Source organism: Anopheles coluzzii, chromosome 3, assembly GCF_943734685.1.
Source record: "Anopheles coluzzii chromosome 3, AcolN3, whole genome shotgun sequence".
Classification (NCBI taxonomy): domain Eukaryota; kingdom Metazoa; phylum Arthropoda; class Insecta; order Diptera; family Culicidae; genus Anopheles; species Anopheles coluzzii.
This window is the reverse complement of record NC_064671.1, coordinates 66,227,218-66,253,951: the sequence shown is the minus strand read 5'-3', so window position 1 is coordinate 66,253,951 and position 26,734 is coordinate 66,227,218. Positions and strand designations below refer to the sequence as shown.

Sequence of the window (26,734 nt, the reverse complement as noted above, 5' to 3'; positions counted from 1 at the left end):
GTGGGATTCCCACTCACTTTGCTGACAAACCTGGTCACTAAAGATGAAGCGACGAACGTGTGTTAGCAACAAGATAAATGGTACTATCAGCTGGATTAGGTAATGCAATTCCAAAAGCTGCACAACTAGTTGCCTTAAGTATGCAAGGGATGAGCAAAATTGTCTGATAAATTGAAACAACAATGTGATTTTAATACCCTTTGCCTGATGCAGCCTGTCAGCTACAATGCAGGGCTTCCCAACTTCTTGATTTGCATGACATATTATCCCATTTCTTGCTGTGGGTGATAACAGTACAGTTCAAATGTAATATAAGAATCTCTCATCAATTTATTCTAGAAATGTACGATCTTAAATTATTCTCGACGTTCATAATACTAACGAAATGCATTGATTAAAAAGATATTCCTCGTAGCTAAGATACTGTTGTCCTGCTTATTGGCTTAAAACGCTCTGCTTTGTAGCATTATTTATTTGTGAAACTATCGAAATAAATCCATGCGGTAAATGCAATAAATGCGAAACAAAAAAAGAAGGAAATTTCAAAGTCTCACTTCAACTGAACACGTTGTCGAACATCCTTCGCACTAGCGAACGATCCCGCGGCAGTGATTGTTCGTGTTTGTACACCGACTCGTGATACTTGGCATTCAGTTCGGGGTCTTCCGGGCCCCAGTCGTGCGTTGGTTTGAAGCAGTGCAGCAGACGATCGCGCCAGTCCGGCTCCTTGCGCTTGAGGAAGGTGTAGATCGCCCAGGCGGGCAGTTGCAGCACGCCGGCAGCAAAGATACACCATCCAAAGGCTGTACGATTGGGAGAGAAAACATGTAATCTTAGAGTGTTTTTTTTTTTCTAAGTAAGTAGCCTCTTCACGTGTTGCCTCACCATACATCCCATCGGGATAGACGTAACCGTTGAAAGTGAACGTTTCGTACGTTGCGATGTGGTACAGCAGAATGGCGGCCAGTAGCGTCGGCGTAATAAAGCCCCAGCAAATGCGCCAGTAAAGGCCGGTCTTAATGCCCAGCATAAACTCAATATCCCGACAGATACGGCTCACCCCATAGATCCAAGCGAAAGTGAACATCTCGAAGACGGCCAGCACGAGCGCAACGAACGAGGCGCCGTAAAAGTCCAAAAAGTCCAGCACATACTGTCCGCCGGGTGTTGTGTAGATGATGCCAATCCCATACCCAACGATCGCAATCCCTACCGCCACCAGAGCGGGCTGAAGCTGGGGAAACCGATCCCGAATCACTGTCATTATCGTGGTGGCCATACCGACGTTGCTGCCAATGCCCAGCACAAACAGCATCAGGAAGAAGGCGATCGCGAAGAACTGCGGCCAGAAGGTGAACTTGGCGATCGCGTCCGGGTAGGTGATGAAGGCAAGGCCGGCACCGCCCCGCACCACGTGCTTAATATCGGGCGCCTCCAGCACGTGGGCGAGGTGGCCAATCACGCCGAAGACGATCAGCCCGGCCAGCATCGACGTGAGCGTATCCATGATCGACACGATCGTCACATCCCTGGTGGAAATGGAATTGAAAAGAAACAATCATTCAGAAATCATTCGCAGAAGATCACGAGCATGCACGAACCGGTACACGTTGTTGTGGAAGCGATTGTAGGACGAGTACATCATCACGTTGCCGAAGCAAATGGTGAGTGAAAAGAACACTTGCGTAACGGCCGCGTACCACACCTTCGCCTCCAGAATGCGATCCCACTGCGGTTTGATGAAGTACAGCATACCGTCGGCGGCACCCTCCAGTGTGCAGGCCCGGATGAGCAGCACCAGCATAACGACGTACGGGAAGATGGCCAAGAAGTAGGCAACCTTTCCGGAGCTTTTAATTCCTGCGAATGGGAAGGGATAGTGAGTAAAGATGTTTAGATTGTTTGAAGCAGAGTTGGCACTGCACACTGTACCTTTGATAAGTGTAAGGCAGATGCAGGTCCAGGGGACGAGTAGGCACAGCACCAACCGCCAATCCGGTGTACCGATGCCATCGTGTATCGTGCTGGCCTCCTTGAGAACGTCCTTGCTGTGGGGGAAATGTTATAGAAATGATAAGTAATTAATCTATGGTACGTTGCTGCTCGCTTTTTGATCATATGGTAATTGAATATCCGCATGCATGATAGGAACATAATGAAACAATATTAAAGGTCAAGGCCTGCCTGTACCTATACTTGTGGGGTTGACTTTCGGTGACTTATTGATTCCACTCATAGCAGGATAGTCAGTCCTACGTATGGTCGGTACACGGTCCATTCGGGGTTTGAACTCATTACGAGCATGTCGTTAGATCGTTCGAGTTGACGACTATACCACGGGACCGGCTTTCTGAAGTTCTTCTTCTTCTTCTTTGGCTCAACAACCGTTGTCGGTCAAGGTCTGCGTGTACCACTTGTGGGGTTGGCTTTCAGTGACCAATTGATTTCCCCCCATAGCAGGATAGTCAGTCCTACGTATAGCGACACGGTCTAGTTGGGACTTGAAACCATGACGGGCTTGTTGTTAAGTCGTACGAGTTGACGACTGTACAACGAGACCGGCTTTCTGAGGTTATTACCAATAATTAAAAGGAAATTGCAATGTATAGCAGGAGATTGCAATGTAGGCAACATAAATTTTAACTTAGCTAAAGCTTACGTACTTTTAATGAACTTTTTTTTATTACATAACAGTACTCGAAACAGAACCAAAATTTTTACTCTGTCATATCTTATCTTTCAGAAATGAACCTTTTCTGACGCATAAAATGATTAAATACTTGCAAAAAGAGCAAGATAGGCGCGTTAACAAGGATAAATGAACAAAACATATATGCTATTTACGACTTCCATTGCAACCTAACAAGAGCATTCAAGACATGCTTGTAGCATTTAATGGGAGACGAGCCGGATGAGAATAGAACCCCGTTTACCCTTGAAAGGATCCAATGCATTGTCAAACCAAAAGTCTTGGTTATATACATACTTTGTATCACAGTTGCTGAATAATTGGACCCTAGGCCTTGCCCAACATGATGCAATTTTACCGCAGAGGTCCATTTCAATGTCAATGTCCGCTAAACAACCTATTAAGCAATTTACAAAAAAAAACTCCCTAGGTTATCATAGCTAATCAAGCTAAAGATAACGCCATACCGGCGTAGAAGCACTCCATTCATAGACACTGCGAAATGCCCAATAAAAGAGTAAAATGCCGCCCGTGCGTACCAACGATTAGATTAGTTGCTGGTTACACTAGATAGCTTTAAAACGGGCAATTCTTATCGTTATAAAAGAGGCAAAATTGCTTTTCTGTGACAAAGACACAGAAAACGCAATTGGCCTAGGTCTACCTTAACCCCTCTTGGGAATGGCAATAGACATCTGTGGATTCTTATTACTCAAAACAGTCAAGTTTTCTATTTGGGTGTATTGGAAGAGGCCCATCCTTGGTGAAAATTTTCTCCGTCTTTCGTAACAGGGGCAAGTTCGTTTATCCTAAACACATCTAGGGCTAAGAGTTTGGAAAGCCGTTACGCCTCCTTTTAAATACTATCATTTCACAACTGGATGACTCTAATTAGCAGTATTGATTACTGTATTAATTCTTCGTCCAGGCAACAGCACTCCAAGTGATGACCGTTCTCAGATATCTTTTAAATTATTTTGCAAATTATCTAGAGGATACATGTCTATTGCGGTGGTCCCATGGTACAGTCGTCAACTCGAACGACTCAATAACATGCCCGTCATGGATTCAAGCCTAGAATGGACCGTCCCCTCCGTAGCAAGGATTAACTATCCGGCTGCGTGGTAATGAAGTCTCGAAAGCCTGTATAGGCCGGCATGTCCGCATAGGACGTTATGCCAAATAGAAGAAGAATACATTTCTATTGGGGAAAGTGTGTCTCCGAACTTGTGGACAAAATCCTTCAATCTAATTGATTAAGTTCTTTTATCGTTTGCTCAATCAGTGGATTTGATTTGGACCTGACAACCATATCCAAGCTTAACATTACACCTCACGCCATTGCAATATCTTCGATTTATATAATTATTTTGAACTCTACCGATTGCACTTTAATCATCTGAATATCCCCTCCTTCCTTCAAAATACTCACACAAAGTACAGCTCGGCCGAGGAGACGGCGGTCGCCGTCGAGTTTTCCGCCATGTTCGTGATCAGCCGCGAATCGATGCAGGTCGCGTTCCAGGCGTCGTTACACTCGCTCCACGGCAACGGATCACCGAACGACGCGATCATGTACCGCATCGTAACGGCCATCAGCGACGCATAGTACGTCATCACGATGAACGTCGAGTAGGTTTGCCCCACCCCAATGCCTCGCATGGCCGGCGACGCATCGTAAACATTGATACAGCCCCGGCTCGAAAACTGACTGATCAGCATCTCCAGATAGTAGATCGGACGCCCGACCAGCAGCAGCACGATCAGGTACGGTATGACGAACGCACCGCCCCCATTCTCCAGCGCCGTGAACGGAAAGCGCCACACATTCCCCAGCCCGACCGAGAGCGCGATGCAGGACAGCAGGAACTCGATATCTTTGCCCCACTTGTCCCGCTGCACCTTGTGGATGTTCTTCATCAGGTTCATCTCGGGCAGTGCGCCGGTCCGACTGGTGTTGCTGTCGGTCGTCTGTTCCGGTGGCTGCTGGAACTGGTTCACCTTGGCACTGGACTTGGCGGTGACGGCGGCGAGGCTTGGTTTGGTTGCCGTGTGTGAGGTCCGATCGCTCGTCAGCACGGGCTCATCGTTCTCAAAGGCCGGATTACTGGTCGCCATCGTATTGAGGGGAAGTATTATGTTTTTTTTTATGAAGTGAACTGTTTGCTTTTGGGAGCTTCTTCAGGGGATGGCTTTGGCACTGCAGGACTGTAGCTTGTTGAAGCTAAACACACACTGTCACATACACAAGCACTAAATACACAACGCAGGGATAGGGAAGACTGTGTCTACCTTACAGAAGCAACAATAGGAAGGGTTTGTTGGTGCAAGGTAACATCCTACGGGGAATATCCATCTACGGGTACAACTACGACACGACTGGTTAAGGTTTAAGCAAGCGAACCTACTAATACTACCGTGAGAACCTGATTGCTCAACAGGGCAACTCTGTCCAACGAGTGACGCCGCAGTCTTTAAGCTGCACATCCAAGCGAGGTGCCAAAGCGCTACTAAGTCCGCGGGCCGAACCAAAGAACGGCGCGGGTCGACCGATCATCGCGGCACGTGCTACTAACAGGATTAGTGTTGGCGCCGCCGGTCTCGGCCGACTCGGCCGCAATATGTGTGTCACAATAAATTCGCAAGTCAAGATCAAACAGTCGGAACTCACTCTGTATGTGTGTTTGTACGTGTGATGTGGGCTCGCCGCAATCCTTTTGCGCCCAACTGAACCAGTACAGTATATTAAAACCAATTATGTCCACTTAAGTTGTGGTTATGTCGACGGCACGCCGACGCTTTCGCTTTTGATGTGGTATGCGAGGTTATGCGCTTTGAGGTGCAATTGTGTCCCGCCGGGTGATGATTTCGATTCCTTCGGTCCTGCTAGGTCGGTTCACTTCACTCACACATCATACCGTGCGGCTCAACGGCTGGCAGCAAACTGACCAAAAAGCTTGGGACGTTGGGCCGGGACTGGCCGTTTGTTTCCTCCGATGAGGGTCTAATCGAGAGACCAGGGAGAGACCGAAACTTAAGCACCCAAACGGCCGCGGGCGGGCCACACTATTTAGTGTAAATGACTCGCTGACAATTATAATACCTTCGGCAAACAAACATTCGGCTCAGCACTGAGCAAAAGGGACGATGCGAAGGAGAAAAGGCAAGAACAAAAAGGTAACCGAAACATGCACCGGCACCGGCAAAAGACGATGCGAAACCTTGCAAGTGCCGTTGGTAGCATTCCTTCAGCGATGTTCTGCTGCTACACACGCCCCGGTATTGGGGCGAAAGTAGCGCAAAGTCCGTACCGGGAGTAGACTGAAGGTCTGACGCCCGTAAACCGTCCAGGATGGGATAGACGAGGATCCACGAAACTAACACCCCCGAAAATTGGGCACTAGCTCCACGGTACAGTGCACTAGCGGGAATGTTTAAGACGCTGGCAACGCTGCATGCGTCTTTCTACTGGGTTGTTTTTTTTTTCGGGTGGTAATTTGATACACGCATCGGGCAGGGATATACGGGATGCGAAGAGGAGGTGTGAACTGCATTGGCCCTGATGAGGGCCCTCCAGCCCCGAAGGAGCCTATCGTATGACGGGTGTACAGTGTTGAAATTCGGAGAATTTTGCCAAACCTACGCACGTACAGTGCGTGATGGAGCTGTGGCGCTTCTGAATGTAAATTTGTATTGTAGACGGACATTAAAAGGGTTCTAAATTTTAGCTAAATATGCCGATTTCGTGATGTAAAAAAAAAAAAAACAAAATTTCCCTTTAAAGAGGGAGTATTCTACGATATCAACTATGTCTGTTTATAAATGTGTCAACCTTCAAATACTGTCACTGTTGACCGTTTGAAAATATGTAAAGAAATGCTCGTTCGTGGAGTCCCTGATAAAGTTTTTTTTTTCTGTGACAACAGAACTTTATCTAAGCATTTCGAACAGTGTTTAGCAAAAAACTTCCTCAAAACTACCCATTATTGTATTGTTTTACTAAAGCATTTTTTATGGAGAATTATCTATGACGCCATTAAAGGTATGAAATGTGGAACATATTTTTGTTTTAAAAAATATGTTAGGCTCACAAAGTACTGCAAGTTTGACTATGAAACAATTTTTTTTTAAATATCAAAGTTTCCTTCAGCCTCATACATTATTGAGTTTTTCTACTCAGATTCATATGCATCATGCTCTTATGTATCGTATGCAAGTTGTACGATAAATCTGCCAATTTGCAAAGATTTTGTAATGTCAAATAAATGCAGCTTCTTAGGCGGTCATCAGGATTTTTTTTAACTTATAACTGTGAAATTACAATCACAAACAATAAGTCAATGAAACCCAAGGTCACTAGTGTGTACAGGCAGGTCTTGACCGACAGCGGTTGCTGTGCCAAAGAAGAAGAAGAAGTAGAAGAAGAACTGTGAAATTACTCGCAACCGATTTTATAACTCATTTTAGGGCATCCTTTTTTTGTCCTTTGCTGTAACCGCAGCGTCATTGGTTTCGCTTTTTAACCGCCCAAATGAGTGACGTTTAGCCGAACGTTTGCGGTGGGAGATTTAGAATGATCAATTTTTTAATGAGATTCGACATTCTTAGGTTCAGTTTTAATCCGTGTTGACGTGGGGTGGCGTTTAAGATGATGGGGCCTGTCAGGTTTTAAACAGGTTTTTGTTGAAATGAAGAACTTTCCAATTTGAAGTACAAAATACTGTACAAGTTGTTGGAGAGAATGAACATCCTCGCTGTTAAAAGGCGACCCATGCTGTTCATTTTATTTAGAAAAAAAATACACACACATACACAAAACACAAACAAATTGAAATAAACTATCCCAAATAAATGCACGTGCCAATTCTTCAAATTAATCGATGCGAGAAAAGGAACAAGTTTGCGCCAACTGAATTAAACAAATTTCAAAGATAGCACTCCCGATCGCTCCGTTCATCGGTCGACGTTTTCACCACAAAAGGCTTCTACGAACATCTTCCTCAAGCAACGCAACGGTACGCTTTTGAATGGTTTTGATCGGCTAGACGGAAAAGTTTTACAAACAAATGCAAATTAAATTCAGCCCCTGTTCGTTCATCACGTGCCTTCAATTACGTGCCGGCCATAGTTTGTTCGCCGGGTGTGAGGCTGGATGATTGAAATTCCTTTCAAGGTTGTCTAGGGATGAGCTCGCTCAATCCACTATGCTGTACTATGTAATCTGCAGTTTATTCGAGCAAGTTTGATTGAATTGTTGCCGGCATCGTAGTAAAGATCTTGTGGGGCTTGAGTGAATTGATTTCGTGGCTTTACTACGCTGTACATTGCAAGCGAAGCTTGAAATCCGGTTCGAAGGACCAAACAATTTCTTCGCAGCTCTTACTAATCGTCGGCTGCATTACTTTGTGGTGCAAAGGAACTTTAAAAGGAAAACATTTTCAAACACACCATGCACCAAACAGATCAAAATCACTACCACTAAGCCTTTTTTGCCAAATATTAAACGCAAATACGACTTCTGCTCGATTAAAGTAATCCCATCACAAAATCTGCACGAAACTACAATCTTCCACCGTAGCCCTAGAAGCACCCGACGACACGAGCAAACAGTTTGTTGTCTTCCACGTCTCCATCTTTATTACACCTGTTGCAACCCACGAAACCGGTTCGATGATCTTTGCAACCACCTCCCCCGTGTGTCGGTTCCAGTAAAGCGAAATGTAACCATTTCAAACGTCCCCTCTGTGGTGTTCCGGGTGGCGGCAAATAATCAAACGCTTTATGGCAGACCGGCAAGTTAATATTTGTGTAGTAAAGCACGAACTACGACCACGTGTACGGGCGGTCAGGCTAAACTAGATTGCGCCAAGCGTTCTAAATCCCTTTCGCTGCACAAATAGACAGCGTGTTGCCGCAAGTTCTAACTGGCTTTACTGTGCAAACACTAAACGTGCCGCCGTAGGTGTGCTATGGGGTGTCACGACTTTATGTAATGTTCACTGCGCTGCGGGACGCGGGCAAAACTTTCACTTTTGGGGGCAGTTTTGGGAGAGCTTTGAATTTTGAGTGTCGCTTTCCGCTTTCTTCCCAGGGCGCAACGAGCTCACCAATGAGTTCACTAACAGCTGGGCACACTATTCACCTCTCACATGTGCTGTGCGTCCTGCTACTAAGGCGGACATCGCCGTACTGTTGGATCGGTGCCAGCGGTCTAGGCACCGGCACCCACTCCACTACAGACTGTGGCGGCTGCTGTGACTGTGCCGTGTGCGCTCTACCTCACGTACCTTCCCGTTGCTTGTCGTGCTGGCTCCGTGTTCAGGTCACCCTCGGCTGCACAATGCACTGGCGTCGTCGTAGCATAAATCCACTCCAATCCAGCGGCAGTGCATCGGCACCGTGTGTGTTGGTGTAATCCGCATTAGCTTGAAGGTAAGCATGATTGCTCCTCTCCTGGCTTGCGCTGTACTGGCGCGCACACTAACAGCATCATACATAAAAGCGTACGCACGCAAGTCGGCATCCACCAGCATCAAGTGACAGAGGGCGCGATTAGATTGTATCCGGCGTAGGCTGCATACGCAGCGGTACGGTAGGTCAGGCAACCAACAACAACGCATAGAGGCGAAGGCAAATTGTGCCTGTAGATGATTTTGTCATCACTGACCATACCCATGGGCACGCGCGCATCATGTGGCACACGGGCGGCGGTACTAATGGTACGTCACAGCCAACCCGTCGATAAACGCGCCGGCGAGAGCAATCAAACGCTTTTAGTGGGGCCAATCACTTGTGTTGATGTGTGTGTGTGTGTGTGTTACATACGCGAAAGAGTTAGGGCATTATTATTGCCACCAGGTTTCGGGACACGATGACACGCTGCTTTTCTGTGGCGGAAAGAAGACGATTGCTGTTTGATTTTCCTGGCTATTTTCTGGGGGCTTTTGAAGTGAATAGGTAACAAACAGATTTATGATGGGAATTTCTTGTATCTACAACTTACTTGAAGTAACAAGCTTCACCTACTGTGAATGTTAAGAAAAGTTTCAAACTTTGTGTCAAAAGTCTGAAAGTCAAGGAAAATGTGTTTGTACTGTAGACTCAAATCAAATAGACTTATTTATTTTTCTTTATTTTCAATTCATTTTTTAATTTGCTAAAGCTCACTCATACTTAAATTAAAATCAGTGAAAACAACCATTTACAAATAACGATCCGCTTACTCCACGCCGGAAAGCTTGCCGTGCATTGTGATTGCATACGCACAGGCGTTTTGTTTTCCGCGAAAGCTTCACACACCTCGCTCGCGCTCGATTCATAATTCGTTCGGCGAAAATGCGTTTCTGCCGCAGCGAGACACGTGTATTTACATTACAGTAATAAAACTACGATTCGTTTACGTTTCCGAGAATCCCCTCTTTACAATCTACAGTTCCATGTAAAGTATTGCCATGGCGGATCCGGCGGCGCACAGCATGAAGGCGGACGAGATGAACGTAATGATGATGGTGGAACCGACCGCATCAATCACGGCACCGATCGCTAGCGATACAATCAACTGTTGTTGGTTGGTGGGAGATGAAGCATAAAAGAATGTTTTTAAAATCAGATTTTACGCACATACACAAAAAAACAAACATAATGTACCTGTGCCAAACATAACATACTGCTCATCATAGAAACGTCCACACCGAACCCTCGTGGCTCGATGCTTTCCACGTACTGGCCGTCAACTTCCGTAAACTGGGTCGAAGTAAAAAAGGGATTTAAAACTCAATCGAACAATGCACTCGCTCGCTGTGTTTTATGCACCTTTACTTACACAATTCTTTGAGTGGTAGTGCGAGATCAGCAGGAACGGGATGGAATAGATGGTGGCGTACATAACCCCCGTGAGGGCGCAGCACCCAAACACGACCAGCTTGTGGGGCATCAGTCCCATCGCCAGCATGCCGCAGCAGTGCGCCAGCAGTCCGCCCACGTAAACAGGCCGGGCCCCGAACCGAACGATCAGGCCCTCGATGAACACGGAGTAGATGGAGGAGGTGGTGGAGCAGAGGGCCATACCGAGGCAGGCAAACCGAACCCCGTCGTCGTACCGTTCGGCTGCCGCCGATCCTTTTAGAGCCTGCGAGATGGTAGGAAGGAAACAATGGATTTTTAGTATGACACTTTGTGATTTTTGATATTGTGGAAGTGTCGTGAAAGGTTACTGATGGTTTTGAGTTAGCTAAAAAACTCTTGTATGAGTTACTCTTTTTTTTTTTTTTTTATTTTATTAATTGCTCGGCCACGTTGGGTTACAGCAATAGTGCTTACTGACTATAGTATACAATTATTCACGAAGGAGTTGGAAGGAGTTTATGGTACGGAAAAGGAGCGAAGACGGGATCGGTAGACAGGATAGGATATGTTGAAATCGAACAGATCAGAAGTACTATTAAAAGACGACATAGCTCTTACAAAAGGCTCATTGCGAGCAAAACGTGTACGACATATAGGTAACTGGAGACGAAAACGATAACGTAAGGTGCGACAAGGTGCATACAAATGTAAACGCGACAGAAGTGAAGGGGTATCAATCGTATTGAGCAATATGCCAGCGACGAAAGAAGCCTGAGCGACCGAGAAGCGGTGCTCCAACTTGGCAAGGCCTAATAGAGTGCATCTATCGTCATACGAAGGAAGCGGAATAGAGTGATGACCCAGCGACCTACGAAATACGATCCTTGTAAAACGTCTCTGGATCCTCTCAATCCTTTGGAGCAGAGATAGTTGGACAGGAGACCAGATGACACAGGCATATTCCAGTACGGAACGGACCCAACAACAATAAAGGGACTTAAGACAAAAGGGATCACGAATTTCAGTGGACATGCGACAAATATAACCAAGACTTTTGTTGGCCTTGTTGATGACATAGTCCGTGTGCTCCTTGAAAGAAAGACTCGGGTCAAAGAAGACGCCAAGATCCTTAGACAAGGACGCACGGGGAATAGGGGCATCACAGACACTATAAGCATGAGTTATACTTGTAGAAGATCGGAAGAAAGACAAGACGGAACATTTTTCAGGACACAGGACTAAACCGTTAGAAGCACACCATGTAGAGAATTTACAGAGCCAGGATTGAAGGACTAGACAATCAGCTGTAGAAGATACAGGAAGAAAAATTTTAACGTCATCCGCATATAGCAAGAAGCCGTTATGAGGAAGGATCGAAGTACAGTCATTGAGGAAGAGAATGAACAGTAAGGGACTAAGGACACTACCTTGAGGGACACCCGAAGAACTAAGAAAGCATTCAGAGAAAGAGCCACAGATTTTTGTTGTACTATGATTTTTGTTGTAACAAGACAAGTTGTTTTGCTATGTACTTTGTCTTGTTCTCTGCAGCCAAATTGAAGGTAAACTACTAGCACGTTAGTTGATCTATCTTTAAATAGTTGATAAGCAATTATTTACCAATTAGTTATTTTTGACGGATACATGAAAATAAATTAAAAACAACCAAATATTAACGATATTTGGTGAATTTAAGGCTGTAGCAAGCTTAACATCATAAACAAAGCTTAGAACTAGTGATAAATCAGATTAAGATTTATTAATCTTAATCAGGTATGTCAAACTGGCGGCCCGCGGGCCGCATGCGGCCCGCGTCGATTCTGGATGCGGCCCGCAAGAGTATTTTGAGAATTGCTAAAAGCACTGCAAACCCTAAATCTGTTATTACTATTTGTCAAAGTGTATTAAATTTTCCAGAGAAGGACAATCCTTTTGTTGGTATATGGAAACTAACATGAATGTACCCATAACATCTCATAAACTTATTTTACACTAACGTACATATCAATCGAGACCTTTAAGAATCATTGAATCGAATGCAAGCTCAGTCGTATTATGTTTCGATTAAATTCTGAATATTAGCATAGTTTTGTGCACATTCGATTGCGCATTCTGTATGGAAAAATAGATTTGCGTCAACTGTCTACAAACGAAAAAGAAATGAAAATAACTTGATACACACACTAGGAAACTTCGCAACAACTAGTGATGGATTGTCGGAATCGCATCCACGGCTCAAAACCATTTCCGATTTTAGCTATTCTTACTCCGAATCCGGCCAAAATCAACCCAACAGTTCCGTTCGGTGCCGTCCGAAGCCTATCTTCTTCTTTTCTTTGGCTCAACAACCGATGTCGGTCAAGGCCTGCCTGTACCCACTTGTGGGCTTGGCTTCCAGTGACTAATTGATTCCCCCCATAGCAGGATAGTCAGTCCTACGTATGGCGGCGCGGTTTATTTGGGGATTGAACCCATGGCGGGCATGTTGTTAAGTCGTACGAGTTGACGACTGTACTACGAGACCGGCTCAATCGGCTATGGTCCGAAGCCTATAGAGCCGTTTAAAGCCATTCGGAACCGTTGGAGTCATCGGTTGTCCCACCGAATTTGACAATCTCCATGCCCCCGACTGCCGAGTAAAGGATTCATTCGGCTTCGATTTTTCCGACCTTAGAATGTTACATCATTGATATTCGATTGGAGCCACTTCTGTTTTTTGTCATAATCATGCCACCATAAATGTTAATAAAAATGATTGTAGCCAAGTTGGAATTATTTGTACCCAACATTCTGCAAGACGAATTAATGTAATTTCCAACCTCCTCAAAAATCAAAACCAAAATGATATGATTACGTTTAAGCCTAAAGGATTTAGATTAAGGATAAAAATAATCTAAATGCCGAAGCCATGCAATACAAAGCTTATTAATAGATTAGCTCACACAGTCCTCAATTCCTCAATTCGCGAATCATCTCCCTTCAAGTGTCAAAAACAGATTTGCCGATCTGTATGGGAACACACACCACGACTCTTCGTCAGATAAAATTATCGTAATTAAAAAAAAAGTTATTCGTAAAATACGGGTTCTTGTTATAAGAAATGAATATATCACCAGAACACTTGGAACTTGGAAATTAGCAAAAAATAATGTTTCAACACGTGTTATTACAATTTTTCTCTTGATCTGTCAAAACATTGCAAGCAAATATTTTTGTTATTCATCCAGTGATGGATAGCTCGGATTGCTTGAAAAAGATTCACTACAGGCTGCTAGACTTCTCCTACTTCAGTGAAAAAGTGTGTTTAACAGATATTTTCTAGCAGAACTGCCGTAAGAGAACGCGAGTAATGTAAAATGTCCTTTTTTAGTAATAACGTTGAAAGTACATTAAAAAAATTTTCTCATGTAAAAAGTAGCACATATAAAAATAACATCGCGAATTTGTACATAACAAACGATTCCAGATAAGAAGCGAGGAGTACACAAAAAGTCAATTTGTTTAACAATAAAAATGTAAAAAAGTATTTTACATAAATATTGGGGTATATTTTCCATTCCCAACTTTGCGGCCCGCGATCCACTGAAATTTTGTACTTGCGGCCCTCTGATGAAATGAGTTTGACACAGCTGATCTTAATGATTCTTCAATTAATCATCAAAGATTCATGAATCTCTTAAAAAATTTAATTCATTCATTCAGTTATAAAACCCTTAATATTGACGAATTTCTAGAGATGTATGAATGTCTTTCTAAAGATATTCACTTTTTAGTCTTTTACCTTTCAAATCGTCTCTAGTTTGAAAGGTTTTGCAATTCACCTAAAAACTGTGAGGCACTGTTACTATTTGTTGTTAGGCACTCTTATGACAGCGACACGATACTTAACGATATCCGGGATAGTGTGTTCGAAAAAAAACTTTGTCATAGTCAAAGATTCACGTTCCGCAATCCCTATGGTAGTAGCTATGGATAACCTAGACTTAAAGTATTTAGGCTATATTGGCGTTTTAGATATTCATGAATATCTAAAGATTAATTTTTTCTCGAGATTAATAAATCTATAGATATTGACAACAAAACATTCACAAGATATTCATGCATCATTCAAGATCTTTTTAAATTTTTAGAGATTTACGAGACTTTAGAGATGCATGGATCTTTAACGATTCGCGAGACTTTAAAGAGTAACAAATCTTTAGAGATACGATTAGAGATGTTATTTTATCCAGTTTACTCTCCTATAGGAGTATATTTTATACAGGTTTAACGTTTAAATTAGTGATCGATAAACCTGGCAAGAATCTGGATTCGACTTCGATCCGATTCCGAGAATTTTGGAACCGAATCCGGAAGTTAGGTCCGCCCAGTATAATCCGAAGTCGTTCGGAATCGTTGGATCGGTATCGTCTTTTGGAATCATCTCTAGTCATCTGGAGTCATCCGAAATCGTGTGGAGTCGGATTCGTCCGAAGTTGTCTGGAATCGGCCAGAGTAGGAGTCGTCTGGAGTTGTCTGGAGTCTTCTGGAGTCGGCCTTCGAAACAATGGGCTGTACACGAGGTGCACGCGCAAACGAAAAAAAACTAAATGAAATGCCTGATCACAAGCCTATTACATCGGAAGGTACCAGTTGACTCTGATCTGCGTCGACATTTTTTTATGACATTCGTAGTGAATGGCTTACGGTTACCATGGCACAACTTTCCAAGAGCGACAATCATTTGTGTAAGAACAGTCAGCTCTTTTGCGATGAAATGATTGCAAAAAAGTAGAATGAATGTTATTTGACATTATTCATGTGACACCAGAAATGCCTAATCGTGCATTTGCCGATATTTAACTATAGTCGACTTTCCCTCAATCATTCAGAAAATTGGTGTCCACTTACAGGAGTATAGAAATCCACGCGAAAACACGAAAAAAGGACCCATTTTCGATGGAGATCTAGTTCATTTGAAATACTGAAAAATCCGGATGACTTCGGACTACTACATACGACACGGGTTAACTTCGACTCTGCACGACTCCGGACGACTCCAAACGACTCCTACCCAGATGACTACGACTCCGGACGACTCCAACTCCGGGGAGAACTAGTGGTTCCCATTTTGCTGGAGTCGGTATAGATCAGGTTAGGGTCGTATTCACAATAGTCGGGATCAGATCAGAGTCGTGGGTGCACTCCAGAGAGCACATCACTAATTTAAATAGCTCTTCACTTAATATTGAGCTTATGAAACACATTTAACGATCTTTGCTACAATCGTTCAGCAATCTTTGCACCCTTCTCTTCGATATTTTTCAATTCACACGCACTGAAACTTCTAGCTTATGCCGTTTATATTCAATGTTGAATATTCTACATATTTTCACACAACTAAAGCATTTCACCAATCACTGCATCTACTCACCCGCACATCTCCTTCGTAGACCGTAGCGCCAACAAAATCGGTATAGTACAAACAGTATGTCAGGTAGCTCATGTGGCTCAGCAGCTGCGTCAAACACAACACCTTCATCGATCGTGGCATATGCAGCACATTATGGACAAACTGCTTAAACCCAACCACTTCCTGCACTTCTTCTTTCTCTTCCTGCACACGACCCTCTCCCTGCGCACGCTTCACCTCATCCAGCAACATCTTTTGCGTCACTGGCCTCAACATCGGTTCCGACTCCTGCACCGGCAGTGGGATCTCCGAAAAGCTTGTCAACGTCACCAATAGCCCCAAAAACAGCACAATCCAGTTCGCCGCAAACACAGACGGTCCATTCCCACCCAACAAACGTCCAATGCCGAGCCGGTTCCAGTTGATCGCTCCAAACAGTGCACCCATGGTCGCACCGATTCCACCCGTCAGCACCATGATGCTGAGGACGCGGGCCTGATCCCGAATAGTGCACACCTCCATCGCGTACGTCCGGCACAGTCCGTTGCTCGTTTCGGCCGAAAAGTCAGACATTATCAAACCGACGGTTGTGATTGTGGCCACCCAGCCGACGCTCGTCAGCCCCACCAGCTCACCGATGGCCGGCCCGTTCGGTAGCACGAGCATGCCAGTAAGAATGGTACAGCCCAGAGCGAGCAGTACCGGACGTCTACGGCCCCAGCGCGAACGGAGTCGATCGCTGACAGAAGCGATCACGGGCGCAAAGAGCAGTCCGGCGAGCGAGGGCGTCGCCCAGATCATGGTCATGACCGTGTGCGGCAGGCCGATGCCAAGCAGGATCGGGGCGACCAGTGCCGTCTCCGTTGCGTACGTACACTCGATGCCGACGATGAGGAGGGACAGTCGCACCAGTTCCCATTTGGATTTTTTTCTGCAAGTAAAGCATTTTGAAGTTTGAAATGAGTTTAAAGGCACCCGAACAGCTCCCTAACTCACCTAAAAGAGTGTTGATAGCCCCGGGAGTTGTCGAGCTTGGCAAAGCGCTGCCGACTTTCGAGCATTCCCTGGAGTATGTCATCCTCGGTGAGGCGTTCCTGTTGCTGGTACGTCCCGTACATCTTACACACCGTTAGTCACCGTCAGCTTCCGAAACGGCACTGAGCTGATGCTCCGATCGCAATCGGGATGCTCTGGCATGTGTCGCTGTAAGCGCTGTGGCGTCTGTACGAGCATAATCGTAATCTCACACACTCAATGCGGAAACGACGGGCGCTTTATAATCGTTGCATTGATAATCTTGCGACAGTGTTGGGACAGTTTTTTGTCTTGTTGCTGTAGATGGCGCGCTTTCTTTCCTCTAACCAGGCAGATAAGAAACCCTGTACCCTTGTGGAAACATCGTCAAAGAAGAGGCGTTACTGTTTTGGGTAGCAAAAAGCGGACAGCACGCGTTTGTACGCTTTAACTGATAGACAAATTTTGCGATTAGTAGTTATAAATGTTTGCCAGCACTTCATCAATCGCTGGCTTTCCAAACCCTTTCTTGGGCTGGGTGAAGGTTTCATTTGAGCTGGGGGTTTAATACGTTTGAGTTGATATTAAATTAAGACGTCCTTGACATAACAATTTTCGGGTCGAGTTAATCGGGATTATTAAACACATTTGGAACTAAGCATACATCTGGTTCATTCACAGCAAGTGACCAGGATGTCGGGAAATAGGTAATGCTGTCCATCGCTTGTTTCTATTTATTTGACTTTGACAGTCACCAGCTGATGGGCAAGATCATTGTCTTGTTGCAGACCTTGGGAGATACCACGAGCGAATGATGTTCTTGGTCTACTGTAGCAGTGTCTGGAGTTGCTTATAGTCTTTAGCAGTCCTCTGTAAATGCATTATCTCTCGCTCTCTCATAATGACTAGCACGGCCTTGCCACGATGACATCTCATCTTGAACCTACCATGCCGATGCTCTGTCCATATGATCGATCTAAAAGAAGGGTTACCATACGAACGAAGTGACCACGATCGTAGTAGCTTAGTTACATTTTTTCATAAACTTAAGTCACGTGTTTTAGGACTTGGAAATACTTTCATCTTACTAATGTGTCTATGGTAAGACACTTCTGCATCAGATCAAGATCGTAAAGTAAAGTTGGTTATAGAGTCAGACAAGTAAAACAATACCGTAAGGTTATATACTCTTTCATCTCCAAGGTACTGCTAAGTAACGCTATTTCATACCATCCTAAGAACGTAAAGAGAATGTAATCTTACAGGGGATTCCGATGGAATTGATAATGTTAGCCATTGATCGACACATCGTTCAATTCGATGTCAATCTTTTCTATGCCTTCCACATTGTCAACACTTAAAAGGTATTCCATTCCCATAGGTTTTAATGTAGGTGATACATGTCTGATGATGATTATTAATTGTAAGAAGTATTGTAATGATCATCCTCCAAAAGAGTAAAATATATCCAAAATTAGCTATAAAATCTACATATGATGTTTAAGATATTCAAGCTAATGTTCATATGCAATGAAAGCGAATTGACACTATGGATGCATCCATACGTAAGCAACGTAAAAGACAGACATCGAATTGAAAGTTACTCAGATCAATGATAGACGCTATGAAATCATTAGCAAATTCCTATAACATTTCTTATTGAAATCCCAATTCCAAACCATCTTGAGGTCCGGAAGACATCCTGAGGTCCTGAACCATTGATCATTTCGAAATTGAGATCTTTGGAATGTTTCTATCTTTTAACTTTTTTCGTTCCATTTGCAGTGGTTTCTTTCGCTTAACTAAACATTTTTTGTGATGGTTTTTGTTTGATTTTTTGTTCGGTTTGCTTTGAATTGGTTACACTTTTTCATGCAGTATCGTAGGTTTTTTTTTGTCTAAATGTTTCCTCTCTTTTCATCTTCATTTTTCAATCGCAAATGAACTATTTTGAACAAAACTGTGATTGCTTGGCGATCTTATCAATTACTTGGTTTACTTCTGGTACTGCGCTGACGGCAATACGTCCTTAGTGTAAGCCTCACAAAGTCACTTACGGGCGTGTTACAGTAGTTCTTGGAAACACTATGCTGCTTCCAAATTGATCGCCTAAGCAAATTATCTCATCCTTAAATTTTCTTAATAAGGTAACATCCAAATAAATTTAATTAAAAATCAATCAATTTTAATACATGTAGCATATTTAAAGTAAATAAATAATCAAACAATCACAATAATTATAAACCGAGCGAGGTATATTTATTGCCATTTCCAAAGCACCAATTGTCGCACCAACACTTCTTCTCTTCATGTTGCAGAAATGGCCGACAATGTCAAATGGAGATAAATCGTTTACTCAATTATCAGGTTTTAATAATACGTTTTTTTATCACATTTTCCTTCCCGTTCGTCGTTAGACTGTCCGGCTCCGTACGTCCGCTCAACCGCTATCTATCACAGTCCCATGTAGACAATCTGTGACGCTGTCAGGGCAGCGACAAGGGAGAATATGCTGGCCGAAAAGATGACCACCACGTTCGTTTCGACTGCATCGATAATACTGCCGATCGCGAGCGAGATGATGAGCTGTAGGAATGAAAAAACAAAAACGTTTCAAGAATTAGAAGCAAGCTTAAAATGGAAATGGTTTGAAGAAGAATTTGCCCTACCTGGGCGAGGAAAAGCATGCAGCTCATCATGGAAACATCGGCACCGAACCCGCGCTTGGTAGTGTTTGGTACACATTTACCATCCTTCACTTCAAACTGGTGGATAGTAGATGGTAGTTTAAAGGTAAGTTTCAAAACAAATTTTTAAGAAACATGTAATACTTACCGAGTTTTTGGAGTGATACTGAGATATGAGCAAGTACGGCAGGGAGTACATTGTCGCGTACATAATGCCCACCGTCGGGCAGGCGATGAAGATCATAAACTTCTCCTTGACCAGCCCCATCAGCAGCATGCCGAGGCTGAACAGCAACAACCCTGCCATGTACACTGGACGGGCGCTGTGTTGTTGAAATAAAAAACCACTTCGTAAATCACTCCATCTCTGACTCCTCTTCGAGGGTCTCTGTCCTTACCTGAACCGCTTTACCAACCGCTCGATGACCGCGGAGTAGGACGCACTGCACACGGCGAACACGGCCATACCCCAGCAACCGTACCGGACGCCCTCCTCGTACAGGGCAAGCTCGGGGGAACCGGGCGCACCCGCAACGTCCCCACCGAACACTTCCGACCCGACAAAGTCGGTAAAGTACAGACAGTAGCTGAGATAGCCGAGCTGCGAGAAGAACTGTGTCGAGTAGAGGATGAACAGACTTTTCGGCATGCGCACAATGTTACGCACGAAGTCACGCAACCGTAGCGGCTTCTCGTCATCGTCATCCCCGATCCCGGCCGCAGCATCCTGGTCGGGCTTGATCGGTTCCGGAATCACGTCCTTCGAGATGCTGTACACGGCCAGCTGGCGCGATTTTTCCGCCTCGAAAGCGTTCGAGTTGATCGGTCGAAGCAGCGGATCGCGCTCCAACAAGGGCAACGGAACCTCCCGATAGCTGGTGAGCGTGATGAGCAACCCTACGCCCATCACGATGAACACGAACATAAACACGGTCGCCTCGTTGCTGCCCAGGATGTCGAGGTTAGTTTGGCTCCAGTCGATCGCCCCAAGCACGTACCCGGCGGTACCGCCCAGCCCACCAATAAACATGGCCGTCGTCAGTACGCGCGACTGATCATCTGGGGACAAAACAAAAAGAGATTAATCGTTAGTTCCCGGTCTTAACAAAGTCTGAACAAGGCTTCTCAATCCCCTACCCGGTGCACACATGTCCATGAAGTACGCTCGCGCAATGCCGTTGCTCGTCTCCGCGTCGAAATCCGTCAGCACGAGCCCGATGATCGTGACTGGGATGGACCACCGGAAGCCCTCCATCTGGTCGACCGGTACGTCCGGATCGCCGAAGAAGACGCCGATCGTTTTGCCGTGCGGCAGTATCCACATGCCCGTCATCATCGCCAGTCCGAGCGCTAGCAGGACCGGCCGGCGTCGGCCCCACTGCACCCGGATGGTGTCGCTGAAGGACGCAATCATCGGTGCGAAGAAGAAGCCGAGAACGGGCGAAAACGCCCACACCATCGTCATGAACGTGTGCGAGAGCCCAATGCCGAGCAGGATCGGCGTGACGAAGGCCGTCTCGGCCGCGTACAGGAACTCGATGCCGACGATCACCGACGAGAGGCGGATCAGTTCGAGGCGGGATTTTTTCCTGTTTCAGAAGGGATTGTTGTGGAGAATGAAGGAGCGAAGAAGCAAAAGAGACAATGAGTTATTTTGTGTTGAGGAGTGTTGTGATTGCTTTTTTTTACATATAACTGATCGTGTATGTTGTCTTCTACTCCTTCTTAACTGTATGTGGTCATTCTATGTTTGAAAACAGGCTTACTAGACTTGTTTATGAACTAGTGATGTGCATACTGATTCATGAGTAAATGATTCGATTTAATCATCCCAAAGAATTCACTTAAATATTTTGTGTTTTAAGCCACTCAAAGAGAATCAGAGAGTTATCGGAACATTCTCTCAAGAGAGTTAATTTGCCGTCTTAGAGAGTTCAATTACGATGAATGATTAAATTATCCACGCCGACTTTTGACTAGCTCAGAGTGAATCGAATCACTTACCACTCAAAGTGAATCAAGAGTTAATCCTCAATGAGTGGTGTAACGCTTCACACTTGTGACATTGTGACTTTTAGAAAATGAATTAATGATTTAACTCGTCATTCTAACTCTTTCACTTTGAATCAACGAAAGCTGCTATGTGGCTACTTCCCAATGTGCTAGAGATTTGAACACTGAGTAATGAAGAGTGAGTGAATCTAATCCTATTAGGAATGTTTGAATTCAACTCAGCCCGAAGTTAGATTTTTCTCTTTATTTACTTTGTTTTTTTTATGAGCTACTCTTTCCAGATTCTAGTTGTCGTTGTTTCACCGAGTAGAATTCGGGGTGATCAACACGGCTGCTACTACAATGCTAGACATGGTTCGATGCCTTGCATTTACTGTTCCTGCATGTTATCCTGCGTGTTAGCTGAAGACAGTCATAGAAAACTCATTCAAAGGTTGCTCTGGTACGTAAATCAGGATACTGAAGAAGGTGAAAACAAGAAAGAAGAAGAGTGATCTTGCGGGAGCTGATAATCGAACTATTTTTTCCTCTAGGATTAGGAACATAACAATTCAAAAATATGCGACAAGGCTAAATGCGTAACTTAAGCAATATCTGAAGACTGTGTATGCAAAACAGGAACAAAATGTATGCTTTTTGAAGCGTTATGTCAGCTCTTCGTGAATATCAATGAGCGCATAACGCAACAGAAAACTCAACAATAGCCATAACTGTGGCAAGTTGCTTGAATGTTGCACATGATTTTTATTAATTCTGATACAACATAGCACGAATACAAATTAGAACCTTTTATAGTCTTTCCCTCCAAAAGTCATAAAAGCTCAAATTCTAACAAAAATCAAGATATTCCACGCAACGTTGTTTTTTTATGCTTTGGTTCCCAGTTTATGAGTCACGATCTAAGCGGTTTGTTTTGATTCGGTTTTTTGCGCGTCTATGCATCAAATATTCAAACAACGTTTCAACCGCGCGGAGCCTTTCACTGAAACACAACCAACAAAACCGGGGCTGATTCTATGTTTTTGTTGACCATTGAGCTCAGGCGGCAAAACCAGTATTATGTTTGTATGAAGCTACTCAGCGCCGGCCGGTTTAATGATCAGAAAAAAACCCAACGCAGGAGGGTAATTAAAACGCGATGAAGTGTGTGCCCAATTTGCTTCGTATAAGGGGTCTAGATCCGGTAAATTTTAAAACAATAATACTGTTCGAAAACACTCAAGGCTAAAAGGGTTGTATGAGCTATAAAAGGATGCACTTAGCAGGGGCACACAAACTCTTACCACGTCTGAGATTATCTCCCTGGCTCTTCAGCTGACTGCAGACGTTATGCAGATAATGTCATGGCTAATCAACTTGACAGAGTTGTTGTCTTAAGCAAGTACTCTTCCACAAAAAAACAGGCATCATCCCACAAGCGCTCCAACCCATCAGCAGAGTAACCTTTGGAGCAGCTCCTAAGCCTCGTGCACACCTGACGTCAAGAATGGTATCAGTCCGGCACCGTGATCGGGATGTGAGCTGGAGATTGCTCCATCTTTCCGCCAAAAAAACCCAAGATGGGTTTGCGAAAATGCTCACGATAAGCTGCTGCCCGCAGCTGAGGGAAGATAAACGCAACCCACAAGCCCAATTGGAGGATTACTCAGGCTCACAGGTAGATTTAGACGGCAATAAACGAAACCTGTGTAATCTAGCTCGGGCAGGTTGTAACGCCTTATTAATTGGCCCTATCCACCACACCGTTAACAGTAACCACCCCACAGCGCCATTATCGCACATTCTGTCTGGATCGTAAAGATGCACACGGTGACGGTTGTAGAAGTAAAAGCGTTCAAGATATCAAATTTACTGCCATACCGTTAGGGCGTCGTCTGTGCGTCCACACACAGCATAATTGGGAGGGCGTGAAATGTGTCAATGACACGTAATGCAGGGGAAGTTTGTTCATTGCCAGTGTTAATTCCTCCCTATTGACGGGGGTGGGTAGCAGTTTTGTTGCAGTTTTGTGCCAGTTTCCAGGTGTTCTATTGTAGTAAGCATTGCGAATTGGTGTAATTGGAGCTGTGTCGTTATTGTTTTGTGTGATAAGTGCTGTGATGATCTTCAGTGTCCGAAGTGTCCACTGCGGACCAAAGTGGTCAATTATTTTTGAATCAAAATTGCTAAACCCACGCAAAAATGAGAAAAATTAATGTGTTCCAGTTCAACTTCAGAATATAGAGAATCGATTCACCGTAACACAATGATAACGCCATTTGTAACGCTTCACCGGGCAGTTAATTTGCAGTGCCAATTATAAACAGCTTGGTGACAAAACATCAACATTCATCAGCACACCCCGATTCTCCTCGCACAACACTTACGCCTTACCTGAATAGATGGGAGTAATCGCGGTCCTGCTTTTTGGCATGCTGCAAGCGCATTTGCAGCATGCTGTCCATAATCTCCTTATCGCTCGGTAGCGAACTTCCGTTCGTGTACACGACGACATCGGTCGTCTGTTTTGTTTGCTCCATCGTGTCGGCCATCTTTCGGTAGAACAATCACGTTATACGATCACGATGAGACCAATGGACGATCGATCGAGCTGATTCACCTTCCCACACTTGTGTATCTCGGGGTAGTGCACACTTGTGCGCTAACTGCAGTAGCCTTTGTACACTTTTATACTTTTAATTCATAAACTTTCCACTAGAGCGCACTTGTGCTGGTAGTGGCACCGACGGTTTTGTTTGGGGAGGGGCTTGTTGTCGTCCAAAATGTGTAACGATGGAGAGGAATAAAACCGACCGTCACCCGTTACCGGGAAATAGGGACACCTGGGAATGCATTGCAGGGGCGTGCGATCTGCTGTCAACCAACCGAAATGCCCTTGCCCTTCTGAGTCTCACAACCTTTTCGTGTTGAAAACGCGTCGATCCTGCAGAAATAGGATACCGCCACACATTCCACACAGTCACACACACACAGTCGGGGTGCACCAAGATCACCAAACTAGTTCCGGCGGCACATTCACCTAGCGTTGTTGTCGCTCCGTTGCCGGTAGGTGCTTTCAGAGCCTACTAATATGCACCGATTTGTATACACAAGCGGCTTCCACCTCCACACGGAGAGCACACGCAACAACGCACGACTGGCACGATACGCTTCCAGCGACAAACGACACGAGAGCGCAACTAAACCGTGTCGCCGGTAACGATCGCATTTTTATACCCGTGTTCGGGTCGCGCATTCACCTGGTGGCTGCCTGATTGCGGTCCCCAACACACTAATACAGCCGTGTTGGATTATGGGTGAGGGTTGGGGGGGGGGAGTTCTACTTGGGGACGCAGTATCGTCCTTGGGCGCGGCAGGGCATGCGGAGATCACAATTCGAAGAAAGTACAACCCCACCGAACAAATGATGGCTGATAATAATTTTATTACCTCTGTCCCGCGCGTTTATTATCCTAAACCGAACGGCGAAGCGTCATATAGGGCCATGGGTACATGGGATGGCTGAGCTGGTCGGCTAATCGGAACTTAGCTCGGCTTGCAATAACGGTCGCAGTTACACAGCAGTTTTTTTTGCGGATATGGTTTATGGCGGACGGTTTTGTTTTGGGTGTCGGAACCGGGACCTACGCGTGGCCGAATCGACGTTGGTCTGGAAAGGATTTGTACGATTGGCGCGGAACGCGATTACGATCAATGCGGCGGGCTAGGAAGCAGCTTGCTGAAACGTGGTTGAACGTGGGGCGCTTGTTGTTGTTTATTATGTGATGAGTGATGATTGGGAATGTACTCTGGAGAATCTGTAGATAATTAATTACTGTTCCGCTGTTTAATAATCAATTGTTGTACTATTGAATTTCTGTTGCTACTTTATGTTCAAATTTCGACTACTAAACAAACCTTTCCCAACTGCTACTACTATCAAATCAGCGTATAGAATTTATTTCAAAATCATAGAATTCTTCTTATGTGTGGTTGTCTGTGTCTTATCAGACTTTTTATTTGTTTTGATTCAAGAGTTTTACAATTCAGCAAAAATAATGGTACAAAAAGGATATTCTGTTTTTGATCTCGAATGGATGATATGTTGATCGATCTAAAATACCATTCGATCAGGCAAGTTGTCACCAAAAATATCATCGAAATGGAATCAGAAATAATGCACATGGACATTTCCTTACTATTGAGCCTTATAACAAAAACCCAGAAATTCTAATTTGTACATGTATCAAACTCGTATTTTTCGCCACACAACACTGACTGACCTTGAATTGATCATCAATTCTTACAGCTGTTTGAAGATTTCTTACATTTAAATACAAGAAGTGTAATGTTATAATGAGTGATTTAGTTAAAGTACACAATTTGTCAATATTTTTGTGCAGCCCCTTTTTATTTTATTTGCTGATTATTTTTGTTTTTTTTTTTATTAAAACCGCTCCAGGTCTGTTTAAATGGAGTAAATTTGCGAATCAATACTGTGGCATCATACCAAGAAGGCTCCAGAAGATGATTGAAGTTTATTCGATGTTCACTGGAAACTCAAAGTATCTTTTCATTATACTCTACTTACTGATAACATATTAAAGGTTGCCTGCAGATTTAAAGCAATGTTAAATATTTGAAATTTAAAATTCCATTCTAACATATTTCTGTTTTAAAAGCTCTTCTCTTTTTTGAGGATGCATGAATAATTGATTTTTTGGAACATTTCCTTTATGTACAATAACTTATGTAGGGCTCAATAGAATGTCTATAGTATTTTGTCGAAATAATTAAGGCGATTCAAAGTTGTTTTTGTGACACTTTTTAATGCTATTTTTCACGTTTCCTCAAACTGTAGTTCATAAAAAGTACAAATTTTCATTCCAACAATTCTTGAAAGTCCTTCAACTGTAATCCACAATTCACAGCCAAACAGTGGGGTTCAAGTGTGTTGATTTAAATTGTACTTTTCAAATCAGGCCTGTGCTGTGTTATAGTCATTTTTTGTTGCTCTATGGAAACATTGGCAGTCGAACGCTTTTTACTTGTTTTGTCGTTGTGTTAGAGATCCGTTTGCAAAAAATCTCTACCTGGAAATTGCAGAATTCGGAA

The 26,734-nt window shown here is 44.1% G+C and overlaps 3 protein-coding genes across 5 annotated transcripts; all 3 read right to left on the bottom strand.

Moving 5' to 3' along the window:
• Nucleotides 1–299: 299 nt before the first annotated feature.
• LOC120958996 (sodium-dependent nutrient amino acid transporter 1-like) lies at nucleotides 300–9,676 on the bottom strand. Of its 3 annotated transcripts, none has more exons than XM_040382106.2 (6): nucleotides 8,797–9,676; nucleotides 4,122–5,057; nucleotides 1,933–2,048; nucleotides 1,602–1,860; nucleotides 886–1,529; nucleotides 300–803 (listed from the first exon to the last, which is right to left on the bottom strand). In XM_040382106.2, exons 2-6 carry the CDS (start codon nucleotides 4,805–4,807, stop codon nucleotides 556–558), a joined length of 1,953 nt encoding a protein of 650 aa, XP_040238040.2. In that variant the 5' UTR covers nucleotides 4,808–5,057; nucleotides 8,797–9,676; the 3' UTR covers nucleotides 300–555. The 3 variants fall into 3 exon arrangements, with proteins under 3 accessions (XP_040238040.2, XP_040238039.2, XP_049464451.1); XM_040382105.2 differs by having other exon boundaries at nucleotides 4,122–4,977; XM_049608494.1 differs by lacking the exon at nucleotides 8,797–9,676 and having other exon boundaries at nucleotides 4,122–6,781.
• A 124-nt stretch (nucleotides 9,677–9,800) lies between these two features.
• Nucleotides 9,801–17,384, bottom strand: LOC120959001 (membrane-associated transporter protein-like). Its single transcript, XM_040382113.2, has 5 exons — nucleotides 16,923–17,384; nucleotides 15,948–16,857; nucleotides 10,512–10,817; nucleotides 10,337–10,432; nucleotides 9,801–10,247 (listed from the first exon to the last, which is right to left on the bottom strand). The coding sequence occupies exons 1-5, from the start codon at nucleotides 17,042–17,044 to the stop codon at nucleotides 10,116–10,118; spliced, it is 1,566 nt and encodes a 521-aa protein (XP_040238047.1). The 5' UTR covers nucleotides 17,045–17,384; the 3' UTR covers nucleotides 9,801–10,115.
• A 1,793-nt stretch (nucleotides 17,385–19,177) lies between these two features.
• On the bottom strand, nucleotides 19,178–24,839 carry LOC120959000 (proton-associated sugar transporter A-like). The gene is made up of 6 exons (XM_040382112.2): nucleotides 24,014–24,839; nucleotides 20,765–21,216; nucleotides 20,026–20,686; nucleotides 19,776–19,950; nucleotides 19,610–19,705; nucleotides 19,178–19,526 (listed from the first exon to the last, which is right to left on the bottom strand). The coding sequence occupies exons 1-6, from the start codon at nucleotides 24,169–24,171 to the stop codon at nucleotides 19,395–19,397; spliced, it is 1,674 nt and encodes a 557-aa protein (XP_040238046.2). The 5' UTR covers nucleotides 24,172–24,839; the 3' UTR covers nucleotides 19,178–19,394.
• Nucleotides 24,840–26,734: the final 1,895 nt, after the last annotated feature.